The 25,996-nt window shown below is 43.8% G+C and overlaps 1 protein-coding gene across 1 annotated transcript in view; it reads right to left on the bottom strand.

The window, feature by feature from the left end:
• LOC144755288 (uncharacterized) overlaps nucleotides 1-25,996 on the bottom strand; it is a 140,189-nt gene that overhangs the window by 99,702 nt on the left and 14,491 nt on the right. Inside the window, exons 2-3 of the mRNA XM_078644068.1 lie at nucleotides 14,729-14,855; nucleotides 62-151 (exon numbers count right to left, since the gene is read on the bottom strand). Of these exons, the coding sequence (XP_078500194.1) occupies nucleotides 62-151; nucleotides 14,729-14,855 (217 nt within the window). The remainder of the gene's footprint in view (nucleotides 1-61; nucleotides 152-14,728; nucleotides 14,856-25,996) is intronic.

The following is a 25,996-nucleotide window of genomic DNA, read 5'->3' as shown; positions in this document are numbered from 1 at the left end:
TGTCTTATATACGAAATAAGAAGAAGAGTTTTTTAGGCACCTGGGTATGTATTCATATTACCTCTTAAGGCTGCTTCCAGAGAGTCTTTGAGGCACATGGCTTCCTTTTCTTTAGGCCGTAATGAAAAAACTGAGGCAGCTATCAGAGGGCCTGATATAAAAAGAAAAGATACATGAATAATGCATTTGCAGACAATGTTGTTTTATTAACTTGGCTGTGAATGTAGGGCTTGCCATTCATCTGTATACTGGAAAAAGAATTAATAAGGACACCAAATGTATGTAAAAACTGTGTTGGCCAGCACCTGGTCCAAGGTCATGCAGAAGAAAGTCTTTGTAACGGATGCACCACAAAACAAACTTACCTATCGATAATGGAAGATCTAATAGTTACCCATCCTATCTCCTTACAAGGAGACCCACTAGTTACACCTTTCTTAAATATGCTACTGACCCATCGCCATGGCTTGTATCTCCTCATTCACTATAGTGCTTAAGGGAATGCAAAGACTCGTTGTGATAGTGAGAGCCTTTCAGTAGAACACCAATACCATTACAACATTAAATTGTAACATGCTTGCAAAACTTTAAGATTACTGTAAACCAATCCTCAAGAGTGCTAATGTGACGCAAAGTGTGGTTTATAATTTCAGCCAAGCGAAATGTGAAGGGGTGCAGGGAGCTCAATGTTAACAGATGTGCAAAGTTGGGTTTAAAAAAATAAAAGCATTTGGAAAACAAGTGTGCTCAAATCTTGACCTTTCCCAAGACATTTAGGCAATACCATTGTTTTCCAGTTGTTACACTGTCTTGGGGTAAACAATATTGAAACATTTAGTTCTTACAAGCTTTTACTGAACAGGGTCTGCTTGGAACTGGCTAATTAAAGGGAAGCAATGACAAACGACTCAAATGTAATACGTTTGTTCACATGTAAAATCATATGTAACATTACGATTGTGTTTACCACAGTATCATCCAAATTCGTACAATATAAACACTTATTTGTTATCTTCTTTGGTGGTCTCTTTTTTTATCTATGATATTGGTTAAGCCTTAAAACAAAGTAGATGTGCTATATATTTTTGCCTACAGCTAGGACAAAACAAGCATTTGCCATGCAATAGGTCTCGCATTTATAAGAGTAAGCTATTGGCATTGTAAATGACAATGCCTTTTATTTTGGTTTTCATTTTTATTTATTTATATATTTATATAAATAAAATAAATTTAATTTACATCGACTTGCACTGGGGGGCGCTGTAGACTGAGGAATAGTGTCAATTACTGTTTCCAACACCTTCCCTACCGTACGTAGACTGGAGTTGGAAAAGTAATTACACTGTTCCTGGGTCCAGCACCCCTCCGGCGCGAGTCGATGTAACGACTTGCGTTGTGAAAACCGCGATCTAACAGACCGCGTTTGAAACGGCCCTCGTTGTATCGTCATACATCCGTCCCCAGTAGCCACCAGCGACACTCTGTTAGGGAGGGCAGACTCCTCGCCTCCCCCCACGCTGCCTGTTTAAGAGCTGCTCTCCTCCCTATGCTAATGAATGCATTCAAAGCTCGCATCAAAATGGCGTCCTGCTGCTGCAATAAAACTTAATCACCTGGAACACAAAAAAAAAAAAATGGCATTAGTATTTACAATGACAATTGCTCGAACTCGCATAAATGCGAGACCTGTTGCATTGCAGTTCCTGTCAGGCAGAAGAATTGGGCGCAAAGGCATCATGTTTCCTGTAGACTGATGCTGGAGCGGAGAGGTCTGTTGTGCCTGTAAGAGCACGCTAACTGCCCTGTAATAGCTGAACATTTTGATTCTCTTCTGACTGTAGCCAGGTTCTATGCCACCTCTTGTAACCGGCATTAGAATATAGACGGCCCGAGGTGGCTTAAAATTTGCATGTTTACATAATGCAAACTCGATATTGGAGACTTTGCATCAGCACCCGCCACAGGCTGCAGTTCGGTGCATCTCGCAAACTCCCCTGTTCACACTTACTATCTAGGAGCTACAGGCGCAAAATACAGTCAAATGTGGCACACTGTTAAGGAATGCACTATGCACTTGCCCAAACAATGATGTTCACATCATCGTATTATGTAACAGTGAAATCCAATAATGTGCATGGGCACACTGCTTACCCACCAACGCATAGCTGCCAAGGTTTCAGATTGCTTATGGGTGACATTTTCATAATTTCAGTGTAATTATGAGTGACATTCAACAACTATGAGTGAGACTTTCTAAAGAGCAAACTCTAGCAATGACGATGATGGAAACTTATAAATAACAGATATTAAAACCATTTCTGCAACGAGAAACTGCAAGAACATCTTAAAACTGTTGCAAAGCACCAGAAATAGAAGGGCACTGGGATGTGAGCGATGGCCCCATCATGCAGCCTGAACCAGGCTTACTGGTGCTGCCCTCAACTTTGAGCAGACTGTAGACAGTGACTGCAATGCAGAGCCCAGCTCAGGTGCTGTAACTTTACTTACTGTGCTGGCAGCCTATTGGCTCAGGAAGCTGGATCAAATATCTCTGTGACACTCTTCCCCCCACTATTACCTGCTTTTTCTCCTGTGCATTCACCACAGACTCCTTCAAATGCAGCTTGTTCTATTCCAGCCCCAGCTCCTCCCCTCAGATAGCAGGGCTGTGGAGAAAACCCAGTGGCATATAAGGCCTGACCAGCCCTTACTACTACCAGATATATTTAGTATGTTTCCATTACCATCCTGTTTGGTAGGGTCCTGTCCTGTGGGGAGGGGTGTTGCAGCAGTACATACCACAGAATTAAAACATTATAAATACATAAACACAAAAAGACCTCGCAATCAAAAAAGACCTTGCAATCAAAAAATAACATTCTGCAATTAAAATACGAGTGAAACTAAAAAGGCTATGTAAGGGTGTAAATGGTAGCAATAAGGCCCAATATTAAATAAAATACAATCATGCCTCCTGACTGTTAATAAGCAGCCTTGCACACAGTGCCCAGGAGAGTATTCTACAAGTGTGGATTTCAGCAACTTTCTAATAACAAAACAAAGTGCCTGACATGACCACCACACACTTTTTTAAATATGTCACTGAAGTATGATACAAGCTAACAGTGACAGAAGCAGGGCTGTGAATTACTGTGTCTGGCTGCCTTCCTTCCTCGTAACAAGCCATCACTTCCCATAAAATTCCATGAAACAAAACATGGTGTCACAATAATCTCAATCACTTGAGGAGCCAATTTTTGGGGCTAAACTGATATGTATATTCATGTTTCTTTAGAGTGGAATGCCCTAGAGCATTGGTGCTTCATGTATGTATTTTTGTATAAAACAGCTCCCTAGTAGAGTAGCAGAGTGTCTAAATGAATGCGATATAGATGAGATTCAAAGTGTGTTCCGAACTCACCTGGCATTGTGTTAAGGAGTGCGGCACTTCTGTACTGAGTGCCACGTAGCTGACCTGCTTTGAGACTGCCAGGGCTGTCAGGACAGAAGTGTCCTTCTCCGTCCGCTCAGGAACGGCGACGTCCTGTCTCAGCTGTCAGCTGGCTATGGTGGGTAGGCTGAAGCTCGGCCTGTGCCAGACAGATCAGGCGTGCTGGGACAGGAAAGGTGCATTCTGGGAATTGTAGTGTACAAGTCCTTCAAATAGCAAGGGACAAATTAGCACAGGCAGTTGTATTAAAACCAGACGTGTGGATAGCGCACACAAGGGACATGAGTGTATTACATATGGTAACACACAAAGCACACACAAATGAAATAAGTCCAACATATCTGTACTTAGCACAAATGAAATTCGTTCACTGCATATGCAGATAAAACACCAAAGTGACGACCCTTCAAAGACCATCTTTAGCAAGCAGTACAAGGGATATTTACTCTTAAATTCACTCAGCTCTGATAGGAACGGTGTAGTGAAAACGTCATGGCCACAGGCTGGTGCAGTGGCTGGTGGGCCGACAGAGAGCAGCAAAGGGATTTTAATTTACCACATCAGTACTGCCCACTCTGACCACCCAGGGCACGCAAAGCACCACTTGTTAGGCCCAGAAAACATTGAATGCATGGCATTCGCTGAGGTGAGCACAGCAGGATCACAAGATGTTTTTAACATCAGGCTGCTAAATTAAACGATCATTATATTACTATCCTAATTTTTACACAGACCTGTCAGCCACTACAAGTCCTGCACGACGCAAGAGAGACATTCAGATCGTTTTCTAAGGATCTGTTTTATCATCCTGCCCCTACTATGACTATTCGACCCGTCTCTCTCAATTTCCAATGAATGCCGGTGCGTGATCCAGGAGGCACCAATATCATTATTGCAGCGTAGAGGGCAGCGGCAAACTAAAGAAACATAACTGTAGCTCGCCACGCCACAAACTCAAGAGAGAGTATACTGTTTGTTGCAGTCAGGTGACCTCACGGTGGTGTCGTACTACAGCTACGTCACGAGAATGCCGCGCTGGCCCGCCCTCAGCTAGCAGGTGTGAGATATTGATGGATGCTCATTACTGCAGCCAGCGCAACAATGAGCCACCAGGTTGGTGCGAACACAATTTGCACACAACTACAGTACTGCCATAACTGCAATTTTCACAAGGTCGCACTGCTCGGATAATGAGAAGTGTCCCCCGGGCTCCTTTAATGTCCTTATATTAAGGTTTCACCAGTAAATATAATGAAGAAAATGCGAAGTTTTGATGCGGAGATGCTTATGTTTTAATCCATCTTGTTATATTCACAAGAGTATCTTTAGTTTGAACAAAATCCTTCGATTGTACAATGTGCACTCAAACAATCCCAATGCATTTCTGCATATCACAAAAATGCCTTCATCTGGGGAATTGGTTTTCTGTCAATAAAGAAAAACAAAATGTGTATAAGAAGTAATGTATGCGAACGCGAGCGTTAATAGACTGACAGAAGTGACGAGAAATGGAAAGGTGCTCGGAGATGTACCTTGGGTAAAAGGTCCGTGAAAGGTAGTGAAAAGTTGAAGTTTTAAAACGGGTGCTTGGATATCAGTGCTTGAGTTCGTGGCTAGTTAGAAAAGCGGCAGTGAAATAATGTCGGCTGGGGGACCGAGAAAAAATGTAAGCGTCAACGCGTGTAAAAGATAGGCTATCAGGGTAACTAACGCGATTCATGCAAATATACCGTGAGATGAAACTAACGGTGTGCTGTTAATAAACTCTTACCGTGGCGTGTACAGGCGGAAGAATCGAAGATTCGACTGTCCTCTACCGGGTCAGAGCATGGCGTGATCCCGGAAGTGCTATAAGTGTTAGAGTGTTACTATTATGTTACGGGTTACTAAGGGAGGGGCTAAATGCTGTTGCGGTGAAAGTGCTAGCTGTTACGAAGGGTACAAAGCGAGAAGAACGCTCAAAATAATAAGTGGGATGCTATATGGATAAGGGTGCGAGAACGAAAATAAAGGGTGTGGAAACAAATGATAACAAGGTGCGGGCAATTGAATAGGTAATCAATTCTCGAAACCAGACGGTATAAAACACGAATAAATATCAAATACAGTGATGATAAGATAGAAGAATGAAACATAAATATACATGAGGCGGAGATGGTATGTGAAATCACATTACTTCTGAAAAAAAGAATTCTATGTAAAATGAACAGAGCTAACTACTGGTCACATTCAGGAAATGACAAAATCGTCCTAGAAAAAGTTTAAAGATAACATGAGTATTCCACCCGGTCATTTAGACCATGTGGTTTCATACTGGACAACGTAAAAATCCAATAATTCTCTCGTCTCAAGAGTTCATTATGATTGTCTTTGCCTGGTTCCTTCATAATGGTTTCCAATGCGCAATAGCGCATTTGACTGATGCCGTGGCCTGCTTCAAGAAAGTGTTGGGCTACTGCTGATTTGGCTTGTTTAGTTCTGATGTTAGACTTGTGTTCATTAAGTCGTGTTTTGAGTTTTCTCTCAGTCTGTCCAACGTAAATTTTACCGCATGGACATTTCAACATATAGATTGCATTGGTTGTATCGCACATAGCCGTGGCTCTGATCTTTATTTGATGGCCTTTCATGGGATGGTTAATGGTTGTGCCCTTTAAGACACTGTTACAGTGGTTGCAATTCCAACATGGAACCGTACCTTTGAATTCTTGGGGCATGGCTTTAGGATGTTTGATGAGTTCGCCTAGATTTTTAGCTCGGGTATAGGCAAAGATGGGCTCGGTATCAAAAATGTTGTTGAAATCAGGTTCAACTCTGAGAATGTCCCAATGTCTCTTTATGATTTGTTTGAATTTTTTACTGGCTGTAGAATATTTGGAAACCACGGTAATGGAATCTTTTTTGGTTGTTGTTGTGGTACCCAATAGATCATTTCTAGATTTGGTTGCGCAACGTTGCTTGGCCTGCTCAAGGATCTGGTGTGGATACCCTCGGGCTTTAAAACGTGATGTTATGATGTTTACCTCTTCATTGAACTTGTTTGAATCGGAAGTTATTCTTTTTGCTCTTATTAGTTGACTGTATGGCAGGTGATTTTTGAGTGGTTGAGGATGGAAACTCGAGTAATGTACAGTATTATTTCTATCTGTTTTTTTCCGAAACAAGCTTGTTTCAAATCCTGTTGTTGTGTTGGTGATCCTGACATCCAGGTAGGTTATAAAATCAGTTTGTATTTTATGGATGAATTGTATGCGAGGATCAATGGAATTCAGTTGAAGTAGTTCTTTTTGCAGGATGTTTTCTGGACCTTGCCATATTAAAAAAAAGTCATCAATGAATCTGACGAACATTTTAAGATGATCCGTCCATGTGGTCTTACAAAGGATATGGTCTTGCTCAAATCTATGCATAAAAATTTTCGCATAGGCAGGTACTGCCGAATTGCCCATTGAGGTTCCAGTCAGTTGTTGATACCATCCGCTTAAGACACTTCTTTTAGAATGTAATACAAACATCTGCTGATACTGAGTCAGATCAACTGATGGGACTGCGTTCAAGAAGCACTTTTCTAGCACCGGTAACACACAAGATTCTAGATACCTTCGAGACCCTAGTTAAGAAGGATTTATCCAAACTCAATTGCCAACCAAGATCCAAGTGTAAAAAGTACACCATCAAGGAAATCAACACCCTCAAGTCTATTTCAACTAACAACGAAGTCACTTGCGTCAAAGCAGATAAGGGTGGTGCTATCGTTATCCTCAACACTTCCTACTAAGATGGTCAGGCATCCCTACACCTCTTGGATACTAACACCTACCTCAAACTACCAAACGATCCAACCATACAATATAAGGAAAGACTTGATACCATTTTAAGCTTGGCACAGGAAAACGAGGTCATTAGCATTAAAACCACGAAATACCTCACAACCCAACATCCCAAAAGTCCAAAAAATGTTTTGGTTCCCAAAATCCATAAAAATCTTCATACACCTCCGTGCAGGCCCATAGTCTCTACATGTGGCAGCATTCACGATCCAGTGGGCAAGTTCTTGGACAAGTATTTCCAACCAATAGTTACCTCTACACCTACTTGTCTAAGAGACACCACCGATTTTCTAAATAAACTTAACAACGTCCAATTAGCGGATCACAGCAACCTACTACTGTGCACAGTAGAAGTAACATCATTATATACGTCCATACCCCATTCAATGGGGATAGAAGCAATAGAACACAGCCTATTGAGGATTGAACTGAACCATGATTTGAAACTCTTTCTAATGGAGTTATTAGAATTCACCTACTCCACAGTTATTTCATATGGAAAGATGAATGGTATCAACAACTGACTGGAACCTCAATGGGCAATTCGGCAGCACCTGCCTATGCGAACATTTTTATGCATAGATTTGAGCAAGATTTGAGCAAGACCATATCCTTTGTAAGACCACATGGACGGATCATCTTAAAATGTTCGTCAGATTCATTGATGAAATTTTTTTAATATGGCAAGGTCCAGAAAACATCCTGCAAAAATAACTAATACAACTGAATTCCATTGATCCTCGCATACAATTCACCCATGAAATACAAACTGATTCTATAACCTACCTGGATGTCAGGATCACCAACACAACAACAGGATTTGAAACAAGCTTGTTTCGAAAAAAAACAGATAGAAATAATACTGTACATTACTCGAGTTTCCATCCTCAACCACTCAAAAATCACCTGCCATACAGTCAACTAATAAGAGCAAAAAGAATAACTTCCGATTCAAACAAGTTCAATGAAGAGGTAAACATCATAACATCACGTTTTAAAGCCCGAGGGTATCCACACCAGATCCTTGAGCAGGCCAATCAACGTTGCGCAACCAAATCTAGAAATGATCTATTGGGTACCACAACAACAACCAAAAAAGATTCCATTGCCGTGGTTTCCAAATATTCGACAGCCAGTAAAAAATTCAAACAAATCATAAAGAGACATTGGGACATTCTCAGAGTTGAACCTGATTTCAACAACATTTTTGATACCGAGCCCATCTTTGCCTATACCCGAGCTAAAAATCTAGGCGAACTCATCAAACATCCTAAAGCCATGCCCCAAGAATTCAAAGGTACGGTTCCATGTTGGAATTGCAACCACTGTAACAGTGTCATAAAGGGCACAACCATTAACCATCCCATGAAAGGCCATCAAATAAAGATCAGAGCCACGGCTACGTGCGATACAACCAATGCAATCTATATGTTGAAATGTCCATGCGGTAAAATTTACGTTGGACAGACTGAGAGAAAACTCAAAACACGACTTAATGAACACAAGTCTAACATCAGAACTAAACAAGCCAAATCAGCAGTAGCCCAACACTTTCTTGAAGCAGGCCACGGCATCAGTCAAATGCGCTATTGCGCATTGGAAACCATTATGAAGGAACCAGACAAAGACAATCATAATGAACTCTTGAGACGAGAGAATTATTGGATTTTTACGTTGTCCAGTATGAAACCACATGGTCTAAATGACCGGGTGGGATACTCATGTTATCTTTAAACTTTTTCTAGGACGATTTTGTCATTTCCTGAATGTGTTCAGAAGTAATGTGATTTCACATACCATCTCCGCCTCATGTATATTTATGTTTCATTCTTCTATCTTATCATCACTGTATTTGATATTTATTCGTGTTTTATACCGTCTGGTTTTGAGAATTGATTACCTATTCAATTGCCCGCACCTTGTTCTCATTTGTTTCCACACCCTTTATTTTCGTTCTCGCACCCTTATCCATATAGCATCCCACTTATTATTTTGAGCGTTCTTTCTCGCTTTGTACCCTTCGTAACAGCTAGCACTTTCACCGCAACAGCATTTAGCCCCTCCCTTAGTAACCCGTAACATAGTAACACTCTAACACTTATAGCACTTCCAGGATCACGCCATGCTCTGACCCGGTAGAGGACAGTCGAATCTTCGATTCTTCCGCCCGTACTTGCCACGGTAAGCGTTTATTAACAGCACACCGTTAGTTTCATCTCACGGTATATTTGCATGAATCGCGTTAGTTACCCTGATAACCTATCTTTTACACGTGTTGACGCTTACATTTTTTCTCGGTCCCCCAGCCGCCATTATTTCACTGCCGCTTTTCTAACTAGCCACGAACTCAAGCACTGATATCCAAGCACCCGTTTTAAAACTTCAACTTTTCACTACCTTTCACGGACCTTTTACCCAAGGTACATCTCCGAGCACCTTTCCATTTCTCGTCACTTCTGTCAGTCTATTAACAATCGCGTTCGCATACATTACTTCTTATACACATTTTGTTTTTCTTTATTGACAGAAAACCAATTCCCCAGATGAAGGCATTTTTGTGATATGCCGAAATGCATTGGGATTGTTTGAGTGCACATTGTACAATCAAAGGATTTTGTTCAAACTAAAGATACTCTTGTGAATATAACAAGATGGATTAAAACATAAGCATCTCCGCATCAAAACTTCGAATTTTCTTCATTATATTTACTGGTGAAACCTTAATATAAGGACATTGAAGGAGCCCGGGGGACACTTCTCATTATCCGAGCAGTGCGACCTTGTGCATTTGTTACGCCCCCAGTCGGAGGGCGATACCCTGGAGCACCATATAGACTCTAATCATTTACTACACTGCAGTGCGCCCAAATATACCAATTAATAACTGCAATTTTATCACACATCCCACACTATGCAAAAGAAGCACGTGGTCCGCGCTGCTCGCTTATCATGAGTGTTTGGCCAGGGTGGCGATTTCAGTCTTTATTGTCTCCTCTGCCACTGCACCGGCAGAGACGGTGGTGAGGAGGCACTATAAATACGTGATGTTGTTATAAGGCCTGTTACTTGGCAGGGCTGCAGATCTGTACAGTACAGCATTGTTTTAAAGAGCACATATAGGCATGGACATATGATGTAAGTTACTGAACGGGCCACCTCTTCCGGAATCCAGCTTTATAGCATGTTCAGTTCATGGTTTAAACTTGCCCTTTTCGTGTCCTCTGCTGTGTACTGGCCGCTCCGTCTCCCCATACCCCCATCAAACCTGCATCACGTAGTGCTTTATTGTAGCTGCAGAATCTCCAAACAAGAAGCAGCAATTCGGCCACAGTCCGTCCGGCCTACTGTTCGCCAATTATTCCTCACCACGCCACACAGCGCGCATAACTGAAAGCGCGGTGGGAGCACACGAGACGCCGTCGCCGTGGGCGTGCACATCGGCTGTCCCGGAGTAAGCGGAGGATCGCCGGAGAAGACACGCCAAGCTCCGAGTCTGAATTGGAGCCTGCTGCCGCTGAGACTAACCCGCTGCGGAGGGAGAGGGACACGCGGAAAGAGCCCGGTGAGTGGGGGGGGAGAGAGGGAGGGGGGTGTGTGTGTGTGTGTGTGTGTGTGTGTGTGTGTGCGCGCGCGCGGGTGTGTGTGTGTGTCTGCCTGTGTGCATGAGAATCGGAGCGCGTGTTCACGCGCACGACCTGATCCGATTCCGGTATGCTGCGCGTGCCCATCTCTTGTCTCCCTCTTGGCTCCTTGTAAGCAGAGCTGACAGCAATAGGGTATCCCTGCGACAGTGCTTTTGCCCTGTGTCGCAGGTGCGAGACCTAAAAAACAGTTGGTGAATTTTCAAAACTACAATAAAGGCAGGGGCGGGCATTTGTGTAATAAAGACAAGATGACGTAACCAAAATCTCCTTTATTTCTTCATGGGATATACATCTCCAAGGGTGTACAGTAGACACTTGCACTTCAGCCTCACTTCCCGATCCTCACCAACTGCCATTTCACCTCACTTATCAACATTCTAAACTGAACCAAGGAAGGTGGAGGAAAGGGAATGATCCACTACCAGGAAAACAAAGGGTGAAATGAACAAGGGAGGCAAGAATAATCTGTCAATTATCACTTAAAAGACTACATTTTCATATGAAAGATAAATGTAGTGAGATACAGAATTTTAGCTGTTTAGACGGTTGTGTTTTCCTTCTCTCTCAAAAGAATACACCAACACACTGTTGTTTGTGTCCCCATACATAGCAAATAGCCTCATCTTGGTGTGGTACGCCTTGTGCAGTATTTTGAACCAGAAGAGTATGAAGCCTGCCCTGATCTGCACTTACCCCAGATAACGGCATGCCTCCCACAGTCATCTTCTTCCAATCTACTCTCAGCGCCTTTAGAGGGGAGTTTTGTACTGTTGACTAGCAGTGTATTGTATATTGTTGATGGCATGTCGGTGTGTTAGGGCACTCAGCACTCTAAATCCTAGTGGGGGGGCTGTCCTCTGGGACATCTTCTTTCAGGGCTATACAGCCGCACAGGATGTGCCTAATTTGTAGGTATTGGCTCCTGGTTAACTCATAGTGTGACTGGAGGTCTGCAAAGGCTATCATGCCCCCATCTGTCCATACGTCCCCCAGCTTCAATATCCCCAGGACATCCCATTTTGTACTTCCTTTGATGCCCTGTAGTGGTGCAAATGCCTCAGTTTCACAAAGCAGGGTTTCCAGGGTGAGTATTCCCAGGTGACCAATGTGTTTTGTGGCCCCACTCCATACCTTAACTGCCATTGCCGCCAGTGATGGCATTGCTGTCAGTTTCCTCTCACTGCATACCTGCCTGATGTAGCCCCTCCACGGGTTCATGGCTCTCCTATCTCCCATCAGTGAGGGCTTCCTCTGCTCCACGAACAACCAGTCGTTAATGACTACCAACTGGGTTACCCAGTAATATAGACGTAGGTTGGTTACTGCAATGCCCTTGTAAGCGCTGTCAATGCTATTCACTGCGCTTCGCCATCCCAGAACAGAAACCTGGTTATGGCATTAACCAGCATAAAGAAAAAGTCAGCAATCTCAAAAAGGGAGTTCTGAAGAACATATAGGAAGGTAGGTAAATATCTAATTTTGTAGAGGGTTGCACGGCCCATACTGGCTAGAGGTAGTCTATGCCAGTGCCCCACATCTCTTTTATATTCGTTAAGCAATCGGCCCAGATTGTTGTCAGAAAAGTGTTGCTGGTCTTTAGAAACATATATATACCTAGATACCAGAACCCCCACTCTCTTCGCTGGGTATTGGGCATAATCAGTCTTCCATTGGTGTCCACCCCGTAAGTGGGTAGAGGTAGGATGTGTCCAAGTTTATGTGCAGTGCAGAAAAGAGCCTAAAGATCTCTAGTATTCTTTTAATTGAATCTTCCAAATCTGCAAGGTTTAATAAGATGTCAACCACATCTAGCAAGAAGACATTCTCTCAATCGTAGTCCCAGCGCAGTCCACAGACCAGGGTGTAATCTAGTTGGCTACCAGCTACATTGCGATAGAGAAGAGTAGGGGGGACAGGAGCAGCCCTGTTTTGCTCCCGTCCCCAAATCAAACTCCACCAATGTTGTGCCTTTCACCCAGAGCTGGGCCGTAGGGTGGGTATATAGGAGCAGAATTCATACTAGGAAGGAAAAGTCCATCCGTTCCACCAATGTCAATATGTAACGCCATTCCAAAGAACCGAAAGCCTTTGCAGCGTCTAGTGCTAGGAGCACTGCTGGCTCTCGATGTACTTTCATGCACCAGACAGCCAAATAAGCATCTGAGTTTATGCTTGGTTGACCTGTAGGGCATGAAGCCTGATTGATCAGGTGCTACAGTGATATGAATAACTTGTACCAGGCAGTTCGCTAGCACCGTAGAGACGATTTTTGTTTTAATGTTAAGTAGAGAAATTGTTCAGTAGGAGGAAGAGGGCTCTGGGGGCTTACCCTGGTTGTATATGAGGACTATGGTCGCCTGCCTAAGGTCTCTGGGCAGTTCATTCACTGACCTAGCCTCATAGAGCATGGATTGATAGCAAGTTTACTCTTAGTGATTTTGAGTGGTCCTAGGCCTCTGGCACCGCTATCTACATTCAAATACATAGCTGACAGCAAAGTGACAGCCTGGGACACTCTTGAATTTGCTTTTTTATTGTTTCTATAGTGGCAATTGCATATTTCAGACCCCGAGACACATAGGTATTCAACCCATGAGATCTTTCAATGTAATTGCTCCTAAAGTATTTTGTCAGAGCTTTATTGAATTTAATTTAAAACTGCAGATTATCGGATTCCTGGGTAGACAATTCCAGATCCTTTCATGACATCTCTTTCAGCTGTAAATGTTGCTCACTGCTCAACAGATGACACCGCGATAAAACATGCAAGATTATCAAAATAATACTATTTATTTTCATATAGGGAGTGTTTGCGCAGCTGGTACTGTTACTTAACTTAATGGTACTTAATTTATCGACATCTGAAGAATGAAAGCATTGCTGGGATTCAATGAGAAATTTTGTTACTTGGTAATGAAGCTTTCCCCGAATGATGATCAGGACTCTAATATGAAACATGGGCAGACATCTGCGATTTCTTCTGGGCATTACAAGATCGCCAAACTTCCTAAATACACAAATATTGCTAATTGTACGTTTCTGCATATGACATATTTTGCAAAACAGTATTTCTACCATACCATATTAAACTAGGGATCTTTCATTTACTTTTTGAAAAATGTTACATTAGATGATGAGTAATTTCTATTATATTCAGAAACAGGTGGGAAAGGTTAAGTTGGCTTTCAAAGTCAACCACACATTCCTCACTTTCTCCATGTGGCCAGGGGATTGGCCAAATTGTAAAGCCAGCCACACAACAAAATAATTCCTGCTTTGCAGACCAGGTGCAGGACCTACTTTTTGTCACCATTAAGCACAACTAGTTGATGATTCAGTGCTGCAGTCTCTTGATGCACGGCTCCACTATGTTTTCTCATCAGTCTAATCTCGCATATTTAGAATAAACATAACATTGGCAGCATATAGGTACACTGGCCTAGAGTCTTGCATCACCAGTGTGGCAAGAACGTATGGGTCACTCTCTTGTGGACCCTTTGAGGAACGCAAGCTGGCCTAACAGATTCAGTAGCACTATAGGATACCATTATTCTGGTATCTCATTATATACATTTCTTCTACATCCTACCATATAGTTCATACACCTTTTGTAAACCACATCCTCAATATATCAAGTAAAACAAATGTATACAAAGTTGGATACTTTTTACCTTACAAATTATTCTATTCATATTAAACAAAGTATTTTAAAATAACATAAGGATTAAAATCAAAAACAGGAGTCAAGTTTGGCAATTATTACATTGCAGGTCCTTAATGTGAGATTGAAAGTGAAACTTCACCTAATGAAATCAAAGCTTGGTTGATTTCCTTCATCACATTGTTGTAAAGTTCCTTCTGCCAGTCCTGTAAAAGCTTCCACTCCTCTTCAGAGAAACAAGCAACAACTTCGCAAAATGTAACTGGCGCCTGAGAGAGCAAGTTAAAATCATGTTAAAAATCTTTTAGCATGAACTATGGATGGCAATTGAGGTTATGTGAAACAAAACATTTGAAAACAAAACATTTGGATTTACGTTTAGGAACACAAATGCCTTTTACTCACAATAATTATGGAGTCATCTCCAAAGGCTATATGAGTTTCTACCATTAATCTATGCATTGAACAAGATTTAGAAAGACAGGAACACATAAACCACAGTCAACTGTGAAAAACGGGCATCGTAAAAAACCTATGTGCACTCCGGCGAATTGGAGTTGCACAAGGGGAAAAAGTTATTCAAGCAGAAACTGATTTGCATGTGGCATCTTGTCCACTGACATCATTTGCACATGTAGGCAGAGTCAAGAGTGTGGCTCATGAAGAGAGCCATGGGTTGTTTCCCAAATATCTGTGCACATCCCTCATTCACAAATAATCACACATTTGAGCCTGATACCTTCGCTTTCCCAGTAGGAACCCTAGCCAAGTTTAAGACTTCAGACGGGAATACAACAATGTAGGAAAATCTTTTCTCTGCCAGCACTGCCTACCTGGATCACCAATGCTAAAACAGGCATTAGCAATGTCAATGCAATCCTTTTACTTTCTGCCAGGCCCTTTATTGCCAGTGCAGACAAATGCAATGTCTAACCCACTTGGGTGGAGAGTGTAAGGAAGCCGTTGAGCCGTTGAGCCATCTTCCTTCGCTTAGTGGCTCATGGAAACCAATTAATTTTATGGTTTAAATCTTTTTATTGTTTTGAAAAAACAAAGAACAACAGCAAAAACCTACATCCGCAGGTTGGTGGAGGATAACTATTTCAAAGGTGAGAGATAAAAAAGGGGGATGTAGGAGGAGTGGAACGGACTATAGAATAGAAAGGGGAAAAGAAAGATCGACAGCGAGAGATGAAAGTCCCCGCCCTCAGATGCCTTACTGTTGCGGCTGCCCCACACAGCCTATCCCAGTGAATCACCCCTCCTCCTGCACCACCTGAGGCAGAGCACATGTGGGGATATTTGGCATGTCAGTTCAATAAATGCACTCTCTAAAAATCGAATGGTCGCACCCCATTTTCTATCAAACTGAGGTAGTGTACCTATAATTCCCGCCGTCAATTTTTCCATACACACAAGTTTCCACGTTTTATGTAATTTTTTTTTTTTTTTTTTTTAATTAAAATTTATTAAGCGCGCATACGCCCAAAGGCTTCTTGGCGCTGGAAAGAGATAAAAAACATAACAAGGGTAAATCAACGAAAGTCTCTATTTCAAATATGCCTGTGTGAATAAATGCGTTTTGAATGCCTTTCTGAAGGCAAGAAACTCCTTGCACTGCCTGAGAACTGGCGGCAAAGAATTCCACAGGGTTGCTGCTAAGAAATGAAAGCTACTACCTCCCTGTCGTTTCTTCTTAAAGCGAGGTACCTCAAGTAGGTCTTTGTGGGCTGACCTCAAGCTACGTGAAGGATCATATCTGCCAATCAGCTGTTTAATAAAGGAAGGGCCCTTCCCTTGCAGAGCCGTAAAAATAATACAGCCAGCTTTGAATTCAGCTCTTTGAGCCACAGGAAGCCAATGCAAAGTCTCCAAGCCAGATTTGATCGAGACCCATTTGGGGACGTTACAAATCAGTCTCGCGGCTTGGTTCTGCAGATACTGCAGTCTTCTAAGTTGGCCTATAGGTAGGCCTAAATAGAGACTGTTGGAAAAATCAATATGGGAAAGGATTAGGGCCATGACCACCTGGATTAGGGCAGAGTGGGTGAGGAGGTGTGCGATTTTCCTGATTTTTCTCAATTGGAAAAAACCAGAAGACACCACCGTACCGATCTGAGATTTTAAAGAGAGATCCTCACTAAGAGTAACCCCCAAGCTCTTTACTGTTTGTGATTTCTTTGGGGGAAGGCCCATGTCCGTGGGCCAGAAATTGGGGCTCCAGCCAATTTCACTCTTACCGGGCAAAATCAGCTCGGTTTTCCCCGGATTTAATTTTAGATGGTTTAGAGACATCCAATTCTGGATCAGAGTCATGGTTGATTGAAAATCCTCCACAGCATTTGGGGAATTGAGTGTAAAAACTAACTGCAGGTCGTCTGCATAGTTATATACAGTGACTTTGTGTTTACTCAGAGCAAAAAGAAGGGGCCGCATATACAAATTAAATAATAAAGGGGAAAGGGAAGAGCCTTGAGGGACCCCGCAGAAGGAGTTGAGTTTAGGAGCTGAAAAAGATCCTAGACAAACAGACTGGGTGCGTTCAAATAAGAACGATTTCAACCAAGCCAAAGCAGAGTCTCTAAGGCCTGCCTGTTCGACACGGTTGACCAGAATGGAATAGTCAACCGTGTCGAATGCAGCAGACAGGTCGAGGAGCACAAGGGCTTGGTGAAGGTTATTGTCAGCATTGGACCTCAAGGTGTTCTGGACAGCCAATATGACTGCCTCAGTAGAATGGCCAGGCCGAAATCCTGCTTGGTTGGGTTGCAAATAGCCCGATTCCTCCACAAAATTTGAAAGGCAGTTGGTAACATGGGCCTCCAACATTTTGGACAGAAAGGGCAGCAGGGATATAGGCCGGTAATTCGTGAGGTCCAATGGATCCACACCAGGTTTCTTCGTGAGGGGTATCAATAAGGCCTGCTTAAAACTACTAGGAACCGTCCCTGAGATGAGCGAGTTGTTAAGCAGGGACATCATACTGTTGGGAATGGCACGACCAATTTCCTTCATAATTTGAGGGGGACAGACATCCATAGGGGAGCCAGATTTGACTCTGGCTAATAGCTCTGAGAAGACTTTCAAGTCGATAAGGGGAAAGGAGTGTAAGGTTAGGGAATTAAAAGAAATGTCATCCACAGGGGCACACGTTGGGAGTGTGGAGATGTGCTGTTTGATCAATAAAATCTTTTCATTAAAGAAATCATTCAGGGAATTACATAGTGCTTGAGTAGGAACAACCGGAGGAGAAGTTCTTTCATCATTACAGAGGTCGTTCACTATCCTGAAGATTTCCTTTGACTTATTAGTGGAATTTAAAATTTTTGATGAAAAATAGGCAGTTTTTTGGTTTAGTAGTACTTTTTGGTATGCCTTTCTTGCTAGGCAATAAGTAGCCCTAGCTAGGGGGCAATACTGAGAGCGCCAAGCCCTTTCCTGTTGCCTCACTTCCAGTTTTAATTTTTTTAGCTGAGGAGTGAACCATTTATGTGCATCCTTACTCCTAGCGCTGCAAAGGCGGGTAGATGGAGCGTAAATGTTGATCGCAGAGGAAAGCCATTCTTTAAACCGAGAATCAGCCTCCTCCACGTTAGTACTCTCTAGGGGAAGGGAAGCATTTAAAAAATTTAAAAACATGGGCATATCCATGGAAGTCCATTTCCTAATGGTCCTGTAGGTATGTAGCCAGTCCAAATGGATTACACCAGTGCCCATCGGGATAAAAGGGTCTGCTTGGCTGCTCCCAGGGCCAGAGCGATACCTCTTCCACTATAGGATCACAGGGGGAAGGCCAGAGCGTTAGGCAAGCCCAGTAATATGTAGCTTGGAAATCTGGGTATCTCCGTCTCGTAAACAGTGTTATTTTCTGCAATTTTCTGAAATTGCCAAACCAGGTGACCGCATATATCACGAAACGCGCACCGCTGCGGATACACTTTTCCTGTGCCCCTTTTGAGAAATAGACGCTTCCTCTGCTTGCCAAAGGATTTGATAGACTACTTTCACAACCTACTAGGTTCAATTGTTTGATCACTGGTCTATGCACCATGGACTACTATAGACGTGTTATGCCCTGAAGAAGTCCGGGAGCGGACAAAACGTGCTGGCTATTCTATCCATATGAATATCGATCAAGTTTTAAGCTTCAAGAGTTTGTGATGACTTCACTTTGGGAGGATGGATGAGGATTCTTGACATTTCATACTAACATTGTATAAGGACTGATATTTGTGAAAAAAACATCTATACTTGATTTACTAGAAGGGTGCGGAGTCATTATTTGTGGACTGAATTTGAAGTAATAAGGGGAGTCTCTTCTCTTATGCTTCGTGGGACATAGAGGATTGTGTCTCAGGCTACCAGCACCTTCTTTTTGTTGCCTAAGACCAGCCTGGGACGTTAAATCAGTGTGGGATTTTGTGCTTTTGATCCCCTTTTCTTTTGTGGTTGCCTTTTCAATCCTTTGTAGTTCTCGCTATAGGTGGCTAAGCTGCCTGACTCGACACGTCATCAAAACTACAGAAAATATACACAGAGGCCTTTGGGGCAGCTCACCTCAGCCATTGGTTTGTTTGAGGCAGTACCATCCAGCCACTGATTTGCTTGAGTCAGCCCCTTTGAGCCAAAGGGGCTGACACAGTGTTATTCCAATTTTGGCTACACCCGGAGGAGTATTTATTTCTTGTTGTCATGCTATTGACTAATAGAGGTATTAGTATGTTTGAAGCATGATTCCTAATGCAGTGCATGGCCGGCAGGGTATTATTCTTGAGCTCAGTAATTGTAGGAAGATGTGGGATATGGCTCAAGAGCTGCTTCCAATTCTCAATTCCCCTTCTGCAGCCCGTTGCTTCAGCCATGGGGCAGTGCTCTAGCTCTCCTTTCTCAACTGACAGGGAAGGAGTGTCACAGGAAGAGGAAGGCTCAGCAAAGGTACAAAAGGAGCATGCTGCCAAATACAGAGTGGTGCAGAATGTTTTGGCCATCTTGGAATGGTATAACTGTTATCAGATTGAACATTTTTTAATGTTGCCTTACCGCTGGGTTTTCACCACCAGACTTTCCACTACCAGCTCTCCTTCACTCAAGGCTGTTGAGATGACTGGTTCTCTAACTCACTGTTTACAATCTCCTGAGCATAGGATAACCCGTGGTCAGCAGATCCAAAGAGCACTGTAGGACCATACGGTCCTGTGCATAATGTAAGACTGTGGACCTTTGGAGACAGCTCAGGCAGAAAGGCCCTCAGCACCACCTGCAAGAGCTACAGCTCTCTAGGAGCCTTCGTTAGGCTTGCAGGAGCAACAACAGGTGAGGCTAGGGCAAGATCTTGAAATCAAGCATAAGTTTTTGAAAGAGTTCATCTACAGGTTTGGCTGTGGATTAGGCACCAGGACAAGGAGCAAGTTTTGTGAGGGTTATAGCTAAGGTACAGACTTGAGCATTGTCAGTCTCAGTCAGCAACTTCAAAGAAGGATGATATTATACTGAATGTTGAAGTGATATTACTTGCACTGGGAAACAGCCATTACAACGTGGCTGTTTCCCCGCATGCCATTACATTGCAAGCGTACAACGCATGCAATGTAATAATGTGTAGCCGTTACTACGCATTTTTTTTACATTGCATGCGCTTTTACAACGCATGCGATGAAATGGCGATCTACCTCGTTGTGAGGAAACAGAGGATATTCAGTTTCCTCACAACGAAGTGCACCATGCACCGCCCCTCAGCCGACGTGAGAGGAGGAGAGAGGAACCACGAGGAGAGAGCGGTAAGGGGGATTGGGCCTGGGGTGGGGGCACTTTTTTTTTTAGAGTTTAGGGTAGTGTCTGGGTCATGCACGGTAGTGTTTGAGTGTAGGGAGCGGACTGGGGATAAAGGGGTCGTGCTGGGGGTAGTGTTTTAGGGTTTATGGTAGTGTTGTGGTGTTTGTGTACATCAGGGTAGTGTTTTTGAGTTTATGATAGTGTTGGGGGGTCGTGCAGGGCAGTATTTAAGAGTAGGGAGTGGACTGGGGGTTGGGGAGGGTCATGCTGGAGGTAGTTTTATAGGTTTTAGGGTAGTGTTATGGCATGTGTGTAGTGCATAGTAGTGTTTTTGGGTTTAGGGTAGTGCCGGGGGGGTCGTGCAGGGTAGTGTTAGCGTAGGGAGAGGGGTCGGGGGAGGGTCGTGTAGGGATACTAAACTAGGGTTTAGGGTAGGGCAGTGTCACTTACCTTTCATACTTTTACCTCGAGTATACCTTTAACACGCATGCCTTTGCATTGTAATGGCATGCGTGGTAAAGGCATATGCGTGGTAAAAGTATGCGATGTAAGGGCAGGTCGTTGTAATTGACAATGCGTAGTAATACCCGTGTTGTAATGGCACGCGTGGTATTAGTACACGTTGTAATGAGTCATATTCCTTGCACTTTATGGTTGCTGAGCGTGAATTGGATTCAAGGCCTCCTGCTTTTGCATGTTCTAAACAGAATGAACAGAAAAGGAAAAGCTGTCAAGTCACTGAAGAACAACTTTGCTTAGTTCAGTGTAGGACAGAGATGCCTTAAGTTAGTGTGATGTGACATGCCTTTTGGAATTCTTGTTGCCTAACTGCAACGAGGTAGAATGCAAAATGTCACAAGTCAGGCACTGGGCCACTAAAAATGAGGAAATGGCTTTTTTCCATTATCATTCCTAAGCACATCCACTTAGAATGGTCACAAAGAAATGGTAGGACTTAGACTGTTGTAAATTGCAATCTGGTAAATCTTGTAAATTCTAGAAAGTGCCCCAGGTGCCCAACGGACTTGTGCGCGCGCTTTGTGTGCCCCCAGGGCACTTTGGTGTTATACGAGGGGCCGCAGGTGCTTTTGCAGCCTGTAATACAGATAGTGCTGGCACACATGTAACATCAGCGCTATCTCAAGAGGGTGTACCCTCATTTGTATGGGGTCATGGGCTCAGGCAAAGGAGGGAATCTCTTCACCTAGGCGCCCACACCATATTATGGATGTGGGCGCAAAAACAAAGAAGCTGTCAGGAGGTGCACTGAAAGCGCAACACAAAAAAGTGGCGCACTGTAAGTGAGCCTCTGAAGACAATCCTCTTCAGATATGAAAAGGGATCCCTTGAATCCCCCAGGCATCCCCTTGCAGGAGGGGGCAGTCACTTATTGCATCCACCTGCAAGAGTATCTCTAATCCCTTTTGAAAGTGCAGACAGGATGCCCCTTGCCATGTGAAACACATTATTATAATAATAATTATGAATACAAACTTAAACTTTATTAAAACTGCTTCGCCAGGTAGGAGTAGACTTTTCTTTCCCTGCACGGGCAAACACAGATGGGTCCCACCTGGAGGGAGCATACAGACAGAGCTCTCCTGCCGGGCAGGAGCAATGCCAGCTCCTGAAGTATGAGGGGAGCCAGCTAGGGCCGTGGGGGATCCCCCAACTTGCTGCAAATAAAACAGACCACAGGGAATGGGCTAACCAGGGCCACATTAGGCTTGGGGAGGAGAGGGGACACCTGCCTCCTACCTTTAAAGTTTACTGAAGCACTGTGGGATGGGGGCCATTAAGGCTTGGTGGGGCACGAGTCCCCCTCTCCTTAATATATATGTTTTGGCCCGAGGGATAGGGTTTCCGGAGCCACTATTGGCTCAGGGAGGAGGGTTCTTCTTCCTCCTCCCCTTAAAGACCCCGGGATGGGGTCCATGGGGCTACAGTGGCTTGGAAAGGGGGCCAGGGGCCCACCTCACCTATAATTAGACTTTGGTACCTGGGGATTGCGCGCCTCTCCCCTAATATACATGATTTTGGCCACGGGGAGCCAGTTCCTGGGGCCTATTGTTGGGTTGGGGTTCCACAGGCGCCCTCCCCTATAATTAGTGTATGGCCCTGGGGGTGGGGTCCCTGGGGCCCATTTGGGCTCTGGAAAGGGGTGAGTGGTCCCCCTCCTCTAATATAAATCTTTTTGGGCCCGGGGTGGGGCCCTTGGGGCCTCTACATGTTCAGGGAGTGGGGCAGGGTGCCCCCAATAATTTTTGGCCTGAGGGGGATGGGGTCCCCAGTGCCAATAGCGGCTTGGGGAAGGTGGTAACGTGACCCCCCTTCTTTCGGCAGAGAGCTGGTTGCCTGCGGGGTGTTGACTGCAGGGCTATCCTCAAGCTGCACACGGCCAAAGGCCATGCGGGGTTCCTTACCTGGGAGGGGTCAATAGAATTGATAACAGTCCCGGGTCCCGTGGCCAAACCCCTGCTGCGCTTGGCTGGAGGTTATGCACAGCAAGGGGGGTTGGCTTTATGTATGGTAATAAAAGATTACTTTAAGTTTTTTTTAAACTTGAAATTCACAGAAAAAAATTACGGTTAAAGTAACGTTATAGATAGGTGAAAATTTTAGTGACAACATAATGTTTTGAACTAGAAAAATCCTGAACACCAGTAACAGTTATAATTATCTCAAGTAACTATAATTCGTAGACTACGGTAAGTATAAATTGTGCCCTCGCCAAGTACTGCTAATTTTCTCACATATTACATCACTCATGAAATCTTCTATAATAATATTGATAATATCACTGCAATATTTGCAATAAAATTATTGATGATAAAACGGTGTCTCACTGTAGAACTTGTCAATCTTAGGGCAGTGAAGCAGAGCAGTCCAAGGTCTTCTTAGGCAAGGTGGTGTGAGCTAGAAATCCCAATTCACTGGTACATGACAACAACACTCAGTGCTTTTTTCTAAACAGGAAAAGTAATACACTACTAAATGCTAACTACACTTCAAATTACAAATATATATATATTCAGGTAGATGGCAGTACCTTTGAAGACACCCTCATATCACATTGCACCCTTAGTCCTAAGCCCGATAATCACGTTACCTCCCCACCCATACCAAATGCAATATCACAATATAAAGTGGTGTCATTAGACACAAGGTAGGCCTACTGGCTTTGTGAATGTGTGACCACATTTATAAAAGCAAACACTGGTTATACTTTGTCAATGTGCCATCACTGGAATTAATAGTCGCCACATTTACATTGAAAATCACGCATTATAACAGTAAATATGGCACTTTTGTGGTAATAACAAATCTTCAGAATGTGTACGTTGAAGAGGAGCTTAACAGAGCATCCACCCTCTGGAGAGCATCAGTTGTACTACCGGAGGTATCTCGGTGCTGAAGATAAACACAGGCAAGACAGATACGCTGAAGATTAAAATGGGAGTGTCTTAAGCAAGTTCGTGAATTTAACATAATCAGTACAGATGCGGATATGATAAGGCAAGCCATTCCAGTAACACAGTGCCAAGTAAGTAAAAGAAGACCTGCCACCACATCTTGTCAAACAAACATAAGGGACGGTAAGCAAGGCTTTATCTTTGGAGCTCAAATTCCTAGCTGGACATTAGTATTTCCTGTGGGCAAGCCGAGAATGAATGGTCTACTCCCCAAACCCATGAGCTGGGAGTGGTTTAGCCGAGTTACTCCTGGGCCCCGCCATTCTAGTTTCTTTGTCCAAATAGGCATGGGGTCCCCCAGGACTCCTAAATTGCATCAAGCTCCAGGGAATGGGGACCCCAGGACCAAATGAGCCTCTAGGGAGGGGGCCCGGCTCATGTCCCCTTTCCATTCAAAATTATTAAATGGGATTGTTTTGACCCCTGGGGGTTTGGCCCTTCCTAGGGATGTTCCTTGGAGGTCGGGCGAAGCCCTACGTGCTCGTTTTTGCCCCAATAAGGGGCATAACTTTAAGGCTGCATATTCCTGAGTCTGTTCAGTTGATTTTCTCGATCTTTATTTTGTTTTGCTCCTGGTGGCCAGCCCCAGCCACCAGAAGCATTCTCTTCTGCCCTTCTGGCCTCTAAAGGGTGCTTTGCTTGGGGAGCTGGATTTCTACTGCTCAATGCTCCTGAGTTTCACTTCTGCTTCGCGGTGTCTTCCAAAACACATCCGCATCCAGCAAGCAGAACTTTCAGCCTGCCACGCTCCCCAATCCCCATGGCCTCTTGGCCATCTTGGAGGTCAACTGTGTGCCAGAAGCAGAGTCAGGGACCAGTCCACAGAAGTCCTAGTAGAACCATCTAAAGTCGCTCAGTAGGTCCTTCTGCCCAACTGGTCCTCAGGGTGCAAAAGCAGGCCAGCACTACTGGCCCTGGAGAGACCAGTCTTAGTCCTGCAGTCCAGGTGCAGTCCGACAAGTTAATTATCATATGCAACTTTCTTCCCCATCCCTTCCTTCTCTTAGGTACTAGGAGAATCGCTGTTGATTTATCTTTTGTATAGGGAGCCCTTTGAGCATTCTTTTGGGAGCAAAAAAATAAACTTGGACCAGTAAAGGAGACAGCAATGTGTGACAGCAATGCAGTCAGGGGGCAGTCCACAGAATTTCTAGAGAAACCTCTAAAGTCCCATAGTAGGTCCTACTGCCCAACTGGCCCTTAGGTGGCCAAAGCTGGCTAGCACTACTGGCCCTGGAGATACCCATCTTAGTCTTAAGTGTCAGGTGGAGTCAAAGTCCTTAACCCATCCTTGCAGGGCATCAGGTGGCCTCCCCTTCCTGTGGGGCATCCTTTCATCATTGTTGCTTCCAGTCCAGGGCCTTCTTAACTGTTTCTCCTCTGTGACATGTTTCTAATGGGGAAGGGGTGTTAAGTTTAGGGGACAGAAATCCCTAGCCATTCCTAGAATGCCACATCATCCATCAACCCTTGTCCTGACCCTCCTGCACAGAATTCTAGGACAATCCAAAATGGTGATTTTAAGTTCAAGAGTTCCTTTTCTGTCCTTAGCTGAAACAACTGCCCGATACTTTCCCACAAAAAGTTAATATGCGAGTCCCTCCTCTGTTGGCTCCAGAGGTCTAGGCTTCTTCCTTTGTTCCAGTGGGCCTGGGCTGTCCCATCATAGGTGCAGTGTGACAAGCTAATTATCAGATGCAAATTTCCTCCCCGTCATTTCCCATTCTCTCAAAACTAGGTCCATCACTGTTGATTTCCCTTTTGTGTTGGCAGACATTGAGTATTCATTCTGCTGAGAGCAAAGTGATTAACCTGGCCCAGTAAGGGGGACAAAGACCTGTAATCTGATTATGAGCAGAGCCAGAGATATGACACACCTTGAAGTCCCATAAGATGTGTATGTGGGCTATTTGGGATGGCAAATTCAAACTCAGTGTGCATGTTTTTTTACCCCAGTTTGGTACCTTTATGGACTTAGTACGCCTAAGTAGCGCGAAACTGTACTTTAGGGTAGATCTCTCCTGTAATGTAAAATACAGGGAAATTAACACAAACTTCACAGTAAACGCTACACACTTGCACTATGAGGAAACAATCATATGATCAGGCCTACCCCAGGTGAGTACCAATCCGTGAACTCTGCCTTCTGGGCCAAGCTACCTGTG

The sequence above is a fragment of the Lissotriton helveticus genome, chromosome 5_1, assembly GCF_964261635.1.
Source record: "Lissotriton helveticus chromosome 5_1, aLisHel1.1, whole genome shotgun sequence".
Classification (NCBI taxonomy): Eukaryota; Metazoa; Chordata; class Amphibia; order Caudata; family Salamandridae; genus Lissotriton; species Lissotriton helveticus.
This window is presented reverse-complemented; position numbering and strand designations above follow the sequence as displayed.